At 36.0% G+C, this 14,662-nt stretch overlaps 1 protein-coding gene across 2 annotated transcripts in view; it reads left to right on the top strand.

The window, feature by feature from the left end:
• The window catches only part of SOBP (sine oculis binding protein homolog), a 209,049-nt gene that overhangs the window by 59,813 nt on the left and 134,574 nt on the right, over nucleotides 1–14,662 (top strand). For both annotated transcript variants that reach the window (XM_070733306.1, XM_070733307.1), the window contains exon 4: nucleotides 10,153–10,304. In XM_070733306.1, coding sequence (XP_070589407.1) covers nucleotides 10,153–10,304 — 152 coding nt within the window. The remainder of the gene's footprint in view (nucleotides 1–10,152; nucleotides 10,305–14,662) is intronic.

The raw sequence follows: 14,662 nt of genomic DNA on the forward strand, positions 1-14,662 counted from the left end.
CATTTTTTCTCTAGAAAGTGATTAGCATGTAAAATTGTATACAGTGGAACCCCGACATAAGAGCTGCTCGACTTAAGAGCTACTCGAGATAAGAGCTGGGAGAGGAGAGACATTTTTTTATTTTATTTTATTTATTACTTGGATTTGTATGCCGCCCCTCTCCGCGATACGAGCCGAGAAGAGCCGGGCTGGCTTACTTTCCTTCCTTCCCGCGCTGATGCAGAGCCACTCGAACAAAGCGTCGCGCCCCTCTGATGCTTTCGGCGGCTTCCGAAGCGACGCTGGGCTCTTTTGCTGCCAAAAGCGTCAGGGGGGCGTGACGCTTTGTTCGAGTGGCTCTGCATCAGCGCGGGAAGGAAGGAAAGTAAGCCAGCCCGGCTCTTCTCCTCGTATCCCGGCACTTGGTGAGTGGAGAGGCGGTCGCCTCCCCTGCCGCCCCACTCTGGGGGTCCTTGGCTTCTGCTGGGGGTGGGGGGATCCGAACGCTGTTTTGAATTTCACATTCCGAGTGGCCCAAACGCCAAAGGCGAACTTCCGCACCTCAGGAGTTAGCTCGCAAACGGCGCGGCTGTTTTAAAACATCGCTGCCGGCCTGGGGGGGGAGAGGGAAAGGGGGGAGAGGGGGGAGAGAAAGAGAGAGGGAGAGAGAGAAAGAGAGAGGGAAAGGGGGGGAGAGGGGGGAGAGAAAGAGAGAGGGATAGAAAGAGAGAGAGAGTGAGAGATGCTCAGTGAGCCTTTCTTTGAAGTTGCCCTTTCTTTCTTTCTTTCTTTCTTTCTTTCTTTCTTTCTCTCTCTCTTTCTTTTTCTCTCTTGCTCTCTTGCTCTTTCATTCTTTTTTCTTTCTCTTTCTTTCTTTCTTTCTCTTTCTTTCTTTCTTTCTCTTGCTTTCTCTCCTTCCTTCCCTCCTTCCATTTCTTTCATTCTCCCTCTCTATTTTTATTTCTCTTTCATTTTCTTTCTTTCTCTCTTGCTTGCTTTCTTTCTTGCTCTTTTTCTTTCTCTCTTTTACCTTCCCTTCCTCTATTTCTTGCTTTCCTTTTCCTTCCTCCCTTCTTTCCTCCCTCTACAGGATTGGGTGGCAGTGAAGTTACTCTCCCCTTTCATAAGTTTCCTTGCTTCCTTCCTCTGTTCCTGTCCCTTCACCCTTTCTTTCTTTCTTCCTTTCTTCCTTCCTTTCTTTCCTTACTTCCTTTCCTCCCTCCATTTCTTGCTTTCCTTTTCCTTCCTCCCTTCTTTCCTCCCGCTACAGGATTGGGTGGCAGTGAAGTTGAATAAATAACTACAGTTTAATGAATAAAAATAAAAGTTTGCCATGTTGATTGTTTTGGGTAAAAAGAGGAAGGGAAGGAAAGCTCTCAGCTTATCATCTTATTAATAAGTAAAGTTACATTTATTCTTGCAATGTCTTTTTGCATAATTTAGACTAACTTTGTGAGTTTTTTGAGGGCTGGAACCAATTAAAATTATTTACATTAATTCCTATGGGGAAAAGTCGTTCGAGATAAGAGCTGCTCGACTTAAGAGCGCAGGTCCGGAACGAATTAAACTCGTATCTCGAGGTACCACTGTATTGTTTATTTAGACATGTATACATTTATTTAAAACATGCTTTTAGGGTTTTTTTTGCAAATGAAGCTTCTGCTAAACTCTTAAGGAATATAACTTATTTAATTTTGGCTTTTTAAGAAAAGCAGAAAGGCAAAAGTTGTTGCTGGATGCAGAAATCTATTGTGAGGCATGCTATTCTGAACTTTGTCCTTCACTAATTTCAGGGGAATACAGATGAAAAGCCCCCCAAGGCTCAAATATATTTTGTCACCTCAAATATTGTCTATGCACATTTTCTGTATTTGAAATAGTATCTATTAGAAGTTTCCACTTCTAGTAATTCTTTATTTTTTGTAATTTTATCATTTTTATGGAGTTTTGAAAACTCCACAATCTAGATTACTTGTGAAAACCTTTATACTAGCGATGCCTATATAGATACAAGCTTCTCTTATTCTAGTTCGTTCTTCTATTAGAAAGAAAAGGATTAGGAAGTATTACTTAATCAATTTTTCTTGCTTTGGGGGAAGTAAGCAAAACACTCTTTCCCCATATTGTTCCTCTTCGGTTGGTCTTTCATGCACATTTTCGAAGTACAGTATATTATACCTTTGTTTTGCTAACATATAGTTGCATAGGCTATATGTGATAGCTGTTATGTTATATTTATGCAATGTCTAGCAAATTGCATAATGTTACTGATATAATGTTTTCACCACTAATATTACTTTGGATCCATTTAGTAAGAGTCTCGTTCTAAATTATCTATGATTTTAAAGGATAAAACCACAACCTTGAATTGGTAGCAACTCAGGTAGCAACTGGCAGCTCAGGTTAAAATTTAGAATATGATAGGATAATAATACAGTTTATAGGTTAGCAGTGTAATAACATCATTTTACACCATTCAAAGCCATTCAAGGTTAGATCCAAGCAACATATAGTAATAGTCTAGCCATCATGTAACCAAAGCATGGTTATCTTTATGCTTTTCCAAACAGCTTAGGAACTGTTTTAATCGATGCAGTAAACAGCACTGTTCAATTATCTGGATTTAATTTCAGCTTCTTCAAGGGTACTCAGTACTACCTCAACAGCTCAACCATACTTAGTATAGTGAGCATATTGATGACTCTTTACTGCACTGTAAAATTTTATGTGTCCTCTCTCATCAGGTTCATATATCTATTAAGGGGGCATAATCGTTTGGGAGAATGCCATCATTGTTCCTGTATACAAACTGAAAGGTACCAAGAGTGAATGCAAAAAAATTAGGGGGATTAATGTCTTTAAGTATGCCTGAGAAGACGTTTGGCAGAATTCTGTTTGAAAGCGTGTTAGACATGACAATGAATAAAGCTGAATGTAGTATCTGAGCAGAAGCTGTGAAGACCATATTTTCATCATTCACAAATCTATAACTGAAAGGAAAAAAATATTGTATATTGATATTGTTTGATATTGTATGGCTGCATTTGAGAAAGAGAATAATCTTGGGTTATGGAATGTTTTGCACAAATATGGAGTTGCTAAAGTAGATAAAAATAGTGGATGAAGGAAATGAAGCATGTATAAATGGAATACATAGTAGATGATTAAACAGTGAACAGAGAGTAGGACCAGAATGTGTGATGTTTCTCTGAATGTCTGTGACAAGAAAGGTCATAAAATCAGGCAAACTTCCTTAGCAACATAAATGTTGGGCTCAATTATGGTCGTAATTCAAGGACTACCTATATTTAGAATAAATATGTAAGGTATGTTGATTTTAGATATGAATATGCATGTACTTTTACATAGAGAAAGGACCATGTTATAGGTTGAAAACACAGGTGATTTGTAGTTAGTGCTAACTGAACTGTGTGATGGAGGAACATGAACATAAAATGAATATACAGTATCAAAATCCATAGTAGACAAATTAGGTGAGGAATTTATGTATTTGACAGAATATTTACTAAAGATGGTAAACTGGAAGAAGAAGTAATAGGATATAGATGGTGTATGGTTTGTAATCTGTTTTGGGTTTCTGCCCATTTTGTTTTGGGTTTCTGCCCATTCTAGACAAACATAAAAGCAAGAAGTATTTGAAGCACTTCGTGCACAGAATGAAAGCAAGGATATTTACAAGGATAAGTCAGATGACCTAGTATATGTAGTTTTCTTTAAACAAAATAGCATTTGTTAGAATTGATTTGTTTTAAAATTTAAAATTCTTTTATAGTGATGGTATTCTTACAGAGTAAAGTCGGGGGAGGGAGGGAAATGTAATTTGGGGGCCAGTTGGCCAAAATGACTTTCATTAACTTTCATTAACTTTTTGGTGGCAGACTCTTCTGTAAATCAATCATTTTAAATGGAGAAGCAGCTAGTGATGGTGTAGAACAGGAAGCTGTTGAATGTTCTTAATTAAGACTTAAAATGGCACTGCAAACCTTTGATGATTAATTGAAGCATGCGTTTTCCTGATGCATATTTAGTTATTATAATGTGATAATTTTATCTTGTTATACAGACAGATCCCACGGGGAGCATGATTTAACACTGTGAACACTGTGTTTATTGCATTGTTCATTAAGAAATGTACAAAGGCTGGTAAACAATAAGGAGACAGTTATTACTATCTCTACAACAGTTTAGTTTTGACCCATTTCCACCTATAAAGTTATAACCTTGGAGTAGGAAATATAACTCGGAATGCCCTGCATAACTCTGAATAATAGCAGCAATCATTTTAGTCCTCTAACAGCAAGGAATTTGTGTTGATATTACTGCTCTGTTTACAACAGCACAGATGTTTATTGAGATAAACAGTGCAGATATTTTATTGTTTGTGTTTCCAAAACTGCGTTTGCATTTTTTAACACATGCTGTTCTAAATATGTTTTTACAGCATCATAGAAAAAGTGGTAGGTAACTAGAAGGATTTTATTCTGTTGTAGTTCATTTTAAAGATATTAATATGAAGATTTAATTTTTTTTGCCTAGGGGTAAATAAACTTGTTCTAGATTTCAGGCACACAAAAATAATATTCGTGGTATCTGGTTCTGAAAACTGTCCAGAGTAATAATTTTAGATTATCTGAATTTTATAAATATCTATGATACAGGAAGTCTTCAATATACAACAATCCACTTAGTGATTGTTTGAAGTTACAATGATTGGAAAAAGTGACTTGTGACTGTTCTTTGCACTTAAATTTGCACCAGTCCCATGGTCACCTGGCAACTGATTCATATATATGACAGTTGTGGTGTCCCAGGATGTTGATATGATCACCCTTTGCAATCTTCCGACAAGCAAAATCAACAGAGAATCCAGATTCACTTAACAACTGTGTTACTAATTTAACAAATGCAATGATTCACTTAATAACTGTGGCAAGAAAGGTCATAAAATGAGGCAAAACTGTCTCATTACCCACAAAAAATTTGGGGCTCAATTGTGATAGCAAATTGAGGACTATCTGTAGTTAGAGCCAAGATAACTGAACACTTCCTGTTCATTTCAACACATAAACATGATATTTTACGATGAAGAACTTTATTGTTGGAATAATTTTTTTAAAGGATAAATTTGGTATGGACATATTATTTTATAAAGAAAGCCAGGCTGCTCTGAAATATTGGCTAGATTTACAGTTCCATTGAAAATTTGTCTTATTCGTAAATGAGAAATAATTCCAGATTCACTTCAGTTGATGTATGGATTTAGAACTTGTTTCTGCCATCCAGAATATTTGTTTCCATTGTTAATCATTCTTAGAGAAAACAAAAGGAAAATAAGTGGGCCCAACCAATTACAAAATGTTGCTGGTTGGTCTTTGTTTTTTGAGAATCAGGTAAAGTTTTTTCCTAAGATACTTTGTGGCCACTGCATACCAAGATTTTTAATTATTATTTCTGCAAACTTTGGGCTTTTCCTAAGCCTGCTAATATATTCTAATATTTGGCTAGCTACAAGTGATAATCCTTGGAAATATTAATTAATTATTATAAGGAAATACATTTTGGATAGTTCACTTTCTCCTTCTCTTATCCATAATAAATGCAATAATTTACCATGAGCACTTTATGTGCCACTGATACCATTTGATTCCAAATATTTTTAAAATCTATCTATTGTGTCTGTGATCCTGTGTAGGAGTACATGAATATGTTTATGCTGTTACTGAAACATTCAGGGTTAAATTACTATAAGATGCATCTAAGGGTACCTCATTCTAGGCCATTGGCCATTGTGACCGCTTGAACAGCTATGGGCAGCAAAAACATCAAGATTGAAGAAAATACAAGGCAGACAGTTATAAGCAATGATGATGTTGCATAGTTGGGTAATAAAACAGCTGTAAGCAAGCAACCAAGTTCAGAGAGCTCCATAGTTAACAATTACTACCTGTTGCAATCCAATTGTGTGAAATATTGAAGTAGAGATCATGTTAGTAGCCAAGTTGCCTGGAATGTTTGACAGAAACATAATTTAGCAATTTGAAAAATTACTCGGTAAGTACTTTACAAATTTTTCCTTCCAAATAATCAGTTATGATTTTAATTATCTCAAAGAATTATTTTTGTCATAAGACCATGTCCCATTCTTTTATTTCACTGTTTCATGTTATTTCACTATTTTTCTCATATTAAATATATTCATTGAGTAATTTAGATTTCTTTTTACTCCATATGTACTTCATCGTCATGCCTACTCTATTGCTTTTCTATTATGGTGTAAGCAATCTTATGCAAAGCAGAGTACAAAAATAAGGAATAATAAGCACCAGAAATTAAAAGCTGGAGATAAAAGAAAAAAATGTCAGATTCTACTTTATACAATACTATTCTTGGCCAGAGCTAAGAGTATTGATTACTGCCGAGAGGGGCGGCATACAAATCCAATAAATAATAACAACAACAACAACAACAACAACTATGGGATCAGATACTTTTCCCCGGGTTCTGGATTTGCCTTGCTTCAAAGATCACTGACTCACAGCAATCTTGCATGTATCAGCACTTCATCAATGTAGCCAGATTTTTCTTTTTTCCCTGTTTCCTTTTATTTGTTTTAATTCCTTTATCTAAGATTATTCTTTAGTTATTAGAAGTTGAAACTTCAGGGAGCATAGAGTTCACATGTGGCAGACAATACAGCAAATGAAAATCTAGACTTACTATGATATAAAAAGAGATTATTGCTTAAATAAAAAGGGCTATCCAAAAATTAAACTGTAACAAGCTGTCAATAATATTGCTGCTGAATTGATTTAATGCTTTGTTTTAAAATCTAGTAGGGGCTATAAAATCAACCTTAACACAATTTGCTCTCTTTCTTGTAGAACTGTTGTAGACAGCAGTGATCACACCACCAATTTTCCAAATTTCCCTTCTTTACAATATATTATCATTTATTAGTTTGTGTCCTCTCTTTATTATTTTTAAAAATAACTCAAGGAGGCAAACATATCCAACATAGTTTCTTACCTCCTATTTTTCCCACAGCAACAACCCTGTGAGTTGGCTTGGGCTGAGAGAGAGCAACTGGCTTTCCTGGCTAAGGAAAGATTAGAACTCATGGTCTTTTTAGCTTGGTGCTTAACCATTAGACCAAACAGATTCTCTGATGTTTTAAACATAGTTTGATTTTTAATGGTGGCTAATGTCACATATTTATGACTGTTTTAATGGTTGTGACCTTTGCAGCATCGCCATGATCATGTGATCAAAACTTAGATGCTTGGCAACTGGTTTATATTTATGACCATTGCTGTGTCTCGGCATCATGTGATCACTTTTTGTGACCTTCTGGCAAGCAAGGTCAATAGGGAAGCCAAATTCACTTAAAAATTAGATTACCAACTTATCAACCTCAGTGGGAAGAAATGTCGTAAAATGAGACAAAAATCACTTAACAAATGTCTTACTAACACCAGAAATTTTGGACTCAATTGTGGTCTTAAATCAAGGAGTAACTGAAACTATTTATCAAGAGCAATCCCAGGTTTATGTTAACTAAAATTCTTCTTTATGAGTAACATAATGTTAACACATATTTGAAAAAACTCTCTAACTCGTAAAAAAAAACAAGGAATGAATAAATAAAGTACCACCGTATGATTTTAACCATGCACTTATTAAATGATTTTTCTAAATGCAAAACATACTTCTTAGCTATTTCACGTTGGCCACTTCTCTGGCTACTTCTGTGGTTAATATTTCATTGCTTGGTTTGCTTGTTGTTGAATAATGGCATGAAACTCTTGAAACTTAATTATATGAAACTGGGCAGGATTTATCTGCTCAGAAGAGTGTTGCAAGAACTATGCTTGGAAAATATTTTCAATTCTGCCAAGAAATAAAATGATATTGGTGAATCTCAGGACAGAAAAGGGAAAAAAATTACTTTGTCTTCAATTTGGCACGCAGGGCTCTCTCCCAAGACCTAATTCTTGCAGATTTAGCTCAGTTTCAGATGACTTCTAAATTGAAAGCAAGGTAAAAGTTGATTAAATAAATGCATTAGGAAAAAAGCAATTGACATTTGGTATTTTTCAATGTAACTGTTTTAAAGTTCATGTGTTATCTGCATAGCAGGTGTTATCTACAGAGGTCAGGTGTTATCTATATAGCAGGTCTGTTGCAAATCGGGTCTTAACTTACTGTCTGGAGGGAGCTGGGCCATTACCTGCCTGTGCTAGAATAAGGAAGAGTGTTATAGGGCTAGCTGTGTAGAAAACACAGGGCTTCTTCAGGTCACTTACAAGTGGCAGAGCATGTAGGGTCTCTTGTTCTTCTTTATGCTGCTTTTTTCTCCCAACATGAGAAGTTAGAAGCAGAAGCAGCATCTTTCAGCACACTGTGCTAGACTTGAATTCCGAGAACAGCCCAAAAATGGTGAGCTGCCATGTGATAGAAACATAGAAACCTGACGGCAGAAAAAAACCTCATGATCCATCTAGTCTGCCCTTATACTATTTTTTGTATTTTATCTTAGGATGGATATATGTTTATCCCAGGCATGTTTAAATTCAGTTACTGTGGATTCATCAACCACATCTGCTGGAAGTTTGTTCCAAGGATCTACTACTCTTTCAGTAAAATAATATTTTCTCATGTTGCTTTTGATCTTTCCCCCAACTAACTTCAGATTGTGTCCCCTTGTTCTTGTGTTCACTTTCCTAATAAAAACAATTCCCTCCTGGACCTTATTTAACCCTTTAACATATTTAAATGTTTCGATCATGTCTCCCCTTTTCCTTCTGTCCTCCAGACTATACAGATTGAGTTTATTAAGTCTTTCCTGATACGTTTTATGCTTAAGACCTTCCACCATTCTTGTAGTCCGTCTTTGGACCCATTCAATTTTGTCAATATCTTTTTGTAGGTGAGGTCTCCAGAACTGAACACAGTATTCCAAATGTGGTCTCACCAGCACTCTATATAGCGGGATCATAATCTCCCTCTTCCTGCTTGTTATAATTATAGCTATGCAGCCAAGCATCCTATTTGCTTTCCCTACCGCCTGACTGCACTGTTCACCCATTTTGAGACTGTCAGAAATCACTACCCCTAAATCCTTCTCTTCTGAAGTTTTTGCTAACACAGAACTGCCAATACAATACTCAGATTGAGGATTCCTTTTCCCCAAGTGCATTATTTTACATTTGGAAACATTAAACTGCAGTTTCCAGTGCTTTGACCATTTATCTAGTAAAGCTAAATCATTTACCATATTACAGATGCCTCCAGGATAGGGACAAGTAAGCACTCCTGACATGGTCTCTGCTAATAGAAACCTGATTGGCTCTGGCCTGAGCTGTCATAATACCTTGATGCTGCATAGTTGCTTTTTCAAGAGGCAACTGGACTTTTTTTGGGGGTTTTTGAAGACACTTCACTTCTGGAAGCAAAACATCTTCAAAGAAAAAGAAGAAAGTCCAATTGCCTCCTGAAAAAGCACCTTTGGGACAACCATGACCTGGATGACTGAGATGTCCATACACATAATATCTTGATGCAGCGTTAGGAGATGAGCAAGCTGTTGCCCTACTTGCCTTGCTCTATTTGACACTAAAGAGCAAACCACCCAAAGGTGGCTTGTGAGTTGTGAGTGAGACTCCTATCATAAAATAATGGGTACTAATTTTTCAGTGAATCTACATGGTCCAATATTCCTAAGTATTTATTTAGCTTCTCTTCAATGCATGTAAATAATATGGCATTTACTAATGCAATTTCATTACTTTTCTCTCTAAATGTTCAAGTCTAACAAAACTGAATTTATAATCATTGTAAGCTGGTGATGCTGTTGTTACTGCCTGGAAGTATAATTAATTGGGAGGAAGGGGCATGGGGATAAATATAGAAAGTCCTGGGCATTTCCAAAATGCCAAAATTTCTTAATAGTTGCAACATATGCTCTATTATTGCAAAATAGCTGTACTTGCCATTCAATTTAACAATGGTCATTTGCTTTCGAAATTAGCAGACAATGCAAAAGGTGCAACATCTATGCTTGTAAAAAGGTAGACATGAAAATTAATATTTAATGGATGTTTGACACAGTGCTTCTCCTGCTGTACAAATGCTCTCCTTGTCTTTTTGTTGCAGAAGATGATATATCAAATGTACAAATCATGTGTGCCTGGTGCCAGAAAGTAGGAATCAAGCGCTATTCTCTGAGTATGGGGAGTGAAGTGAAATGCTTCTGCAGTGAAAAATGCTTTGCAGCTTGCCGGAGAGCATACTTCAAAAGAAACAAGGTAAGAGAATAGGATTGTAATGCACACTCAATCTGAAATTTAGCATTTTAGTATTAGTATTTTAATGGCATATGTTTCTTCCTTCCCTTCTTACCCTTTTCAATCCTGTTTCACATGCGTATTTCCTTCTGAGCTACCAATACATTTAATAAAACGCTGTTATCATTTGCTTATTAGTTAGGCAATCTATACAGGTAGCCCTCGACTTACCAACATTTGCTTAGTGATTGTTCAAAATTACAATAGCACTTTAAAAAGAGGTTTAGGACTGGTTTTCACACATTTAGAACAGTTGCAGCATCCCCATAGTCATGTGACCAAAATTCAGATGCAAGGCAAATGACATGTGCTTATGACCTATGGGGTCATGTGATCACCTTTTGTGAACTTTTTGGCAGCAAAATCAATGGGGAAGCCAGATTTACATAACAAATGTGACAAGAAAAATCATGAAATAGGACAGTGATGGGGAACCTTTTTTTCCTTACGTGATGAAAGAGTGTGTGTGCGCAGTATCGTGCATGCGCGAGTGCCCACAGCTATAATTCAATGCTTGAGGAGGGTGAAAACAACCTCCCCCCCAGAGGCCCTCTGGAGGCCGGAAATGAACACTTTCCCAACTTCTGGTGGGCCCATTAGGCTTGTGTTTCGCCCTCCCCAGGCTCCAAAGGCTTCCCTCCTCCCCAGAGGCTCTCTGGAAGCCAAAAATACCCTCCCAGAACCTCTGTGCAAGCCAAAAATCAGCTGGCTGGAAGACACATACATGTTGGAGCTGAGGTATGGCAATAGCTCGCATGCCAGCAGATATGGCTCTGCATGCCACCTGTGGCACCTGTGCCATAGGTTTGCCACCACTGAAATAGGACAAAATTCACTTAATTAAAACAGTGTTGTTTATCAATAAAAATGTTAAGATCAATTGTGGTTGTAAGTCAAAGACTACCTGTAGTAGGGCTACAGAATAAGGCTATTCATGCTGGATTATATAAAAGCCACAATTATTAGGGTTACAGTCTTGTATGTCTTGTTGCCAAAACTGGTACAATCTTAAAATCTAGTGTTTTCAAAGCTGTAGGAATACAAATCTTATTCAGAGGTATGTTAGATTACATTAATTAAAATGTGTTGCTTCATCTGACAACAGGATTAGAACATTGATTCTGAGGGGTTTTGTAAAGACTTGAATTGTCTGAAATTTATGTTTTTCTCTCATGAATTAATTTAGCACATTTTAAAACATTTTTGAAATTTTGGTTTATTATTCATAAGCATTGTAGGGATTATTTAATATTTTATTTTATCTTGAACTGAAATGCAGGTTTAATATTCACTAATAAAATTCTGTTTTAAGGTTTATTTAAAGCAATGGGAACAGCTTTCATTTACATATAGTTAGAAGCTAAGGGTATGAAACAAATTTTATTCCACATGCTATAACCAATATTAATAAATGATGAGACATCATTTATTAGTATAAAGAATATATAAATGATACTAATGTACCATTCATTGAATCAAATTGCATACCTTTACTATTAATAGAAATTTGATTTGTAATTGCTGTAATCAAATTTTTATGAATGGTGTAAAACAAAATTTAATTGTATCTCAATTATTGCCATGTCCATGATAGCAATATCACTCTGAATTTTAATTGTGTTTACTTATAGAAGGCATTGAAGTAGCATAAAGTTTGTTGATGTTTTGATATTGCTCTTCAGTTAGATTTCCAGAACAATTTACATCACAGAAAGACCAATAAAAATAAAAATAAAACATATTTTACCATTTATAACATGGATACAATTAAATTGTTACAATTTAATCAAAAAAGGGAAAGAGAAAGAAGAAAATAAAGTGCAAAGAGAAGGGTATTAGTAATAGATTGTTGAATAAGTAAATAATTTTTCAGTATTTACTTTAAAAGTCTGAATAAGGTAGTAGTTCATAATTTGTCATGAGAGAAAACATTCCAAAGCCATAGTTTGTAGGGAAAAAACTGTAAAACTAAAGAGAAAATTTATGTAAGGAAAAGTATTGAAAAAAAACACCTAATCATAATCATTAAATAAAAGGATTCCTGTGAGAGAGCTATCTGATCTGGGCTGCAAAAATCCATTTGAATATTAGATGTCAGCAAAGAGAAACAAAAAAAATATCTGACTCTCCAGTGGTTGTCAAGGTTTTTCTGTCATTGAAAAGCATTAAAAAAATTCCAAATACTGGCAATATTTAATATATTTAAAATTAGTATGGTAGATAAAATGAGATAAATGGGGGGAGAAATAATATTGAAATATTTAAACATATGCTTGTAAATAGCATTCAAACTGAATTTAAATAAGGGTAGGTACACCATAAAATTACAGTAATCAAATCTAAAAGAGATGGAATTAATTTTTAACTATATTTTTGGAGGGAGGAATGAAATATGTTTTGAAATATTAGGCTGGAAAAAAATCTATTTTATGTTTCTATAAAAATAGAAATATTTAAAGATAATTGTAAAACTGCCAAAGTAGAAAGCAGTGAAATAAATGACAAGATTTTGCACAAATCCCACCTATAAACTCTTCTTTCTTATTTTTTAAAAATCTATCATTCTGGTCTGTGACCATAATAAGAAATTCTTTTTCTATTCCAAAGCCCTCTTAATAAAATCAAGCCCTATGCTAGCTGTTTGAAAATATTTTACATAAGAAAGGCTGATAAATTATTTGAGTTCACTCTTGTTCTTCAAGCAGTGGTGGTGTTTTTCTAAGAGCTTATCAGGCAGTATGTCACTTTCTCAAACACTAAAACATATCAATAAATAACTTTTTTCAAAACAAATCAAAAGCAACCCATTTTTTAATTCTACCTTTTGCTCGCAGAACTTTCAAATGCCATTCTTTTCTTAAAGTTAATACTTGCAAATGGTAGATTAAAAATGCCTCAGGAATCAGATGAAATAATTAGTATTGTGAGCAATTTGACCTTCTTGTGCTTGCATTATGCCATTTAGTCAGAAGTAATTACACCAATATAGTGCAGAAGTCCATAGAGTAGGCTGCCTTTTAAATGCACCTCTCCTATTGGATGATGGTTCATATTAAATGCATACAGTTTTTACTTTTGGATCCATGTACTTTTGGATGCATACTCAAATTTTCAATCTATTCCTGGATTGAAAATATTCCCACTGTGTTTTATCAGATAGGTGTATAATTACGTTTTGAGATAATGAGAATTAGATTATAAAGCATAAAGGACAAGATGTAAGATGCACTGATTAAAATTACTTTTCATTAGGAGATTTAAAAAAAAACAATTTTAAGATATGAGTGGAAACAATCTCACTAGAGATATTCTATGAAATGCAACATTTAATAATAATTCGTTTGTCAAACAAGTATAGTATTATAGTACATATTAACATAACATAACATAAGTAGAGCTCCCCCCCTTAAAAGAACCCCGGATTCCAATGAACACCCATTGTTTCAGCCAAAATGGAGTTTACCCATCAATCCTGCACAGACCGACTCCAGCCCTGTTGACGTCCCAGCCCTTTACCTTTGGTGTGCCAGGAAATGGTTGATATCTACTTGCTTTGTCTTTCTGACAGAGCAGCCCAGCTCTGGCACTCCGCAGCTCACTAGAAGCACATAGCTTTTGGAGGAGGCTTTCCTGAAGCCTGGGGTGGGTGAAAATGGCCTCACTTCTCTGGAAGGCTGGAATCAGCTGGCCAGTGCATGCAAGTGTTCTGGAGCTGACAGGGCAATACCTCACGTGCCCTCGAATATGGCTCTGTGTACCATCTCTGGCATACGTGCCTAGCACATCATGTAAGTGCCAGGGTGGCACAGTGGTTAGAACGCAGCACTGCATTTCAGCTAACTGCTAGTTGAAGTTTAGCAGTTCAAATCTCAGTCAAGGTTGACTCAGCTTTCCATCTTTCCAAAGTGGGTAAAATGAGGACCCAGATTGTTGGGGGTGATATTCTGACTCTCTGTAAACTGCTTAGAGTGGGCTGTAAAAGCACTATGGAGCGGTATATAAGTCTAAGTGCTATTGCTATGTGTGATGTTCTCCATCTCTCTCTGTCCATATGGGCAAAAATGCTATTCTTTAGAATCAGAGGTCTTCAAACTTGGCAACTTTAAGACTTGTGGACTTCAACTCCCAGAATTCTCCAGGCAGCATAGCTGGCTGGAGAATTCTGGGAATTGAAGTCCATAAGTCTTAAAGTTGCCAAGTTTGGGGACCTTTGCTTTAGATATTGTGTGGAATTTGCTTTCAAGGAAGGAATAGAATATCTCCCGGACCGCCTCCTGCCGCACGAATCCCAGCGACCGGTTAGGTCCCACAGAGTTGGC

The sequence above is a fragment of the Erythrolamprus reginae genome, chromosome 1 (assembly GCF_031021105.1).
Source record: "Erythrolamprus reginae isolate rEryReg1 chromosome 1, rEryReg1.hap1, whole genome shotgun sequence".
In the NCBI taxonomy this organism is placed as follows: domain Eukaryota; kingdom Metazoa; phylum Chordata; class Lepidosauria; order Squamata; family Dipsadidae; genus Erythrolamprus; species Erythrolamprus reginae.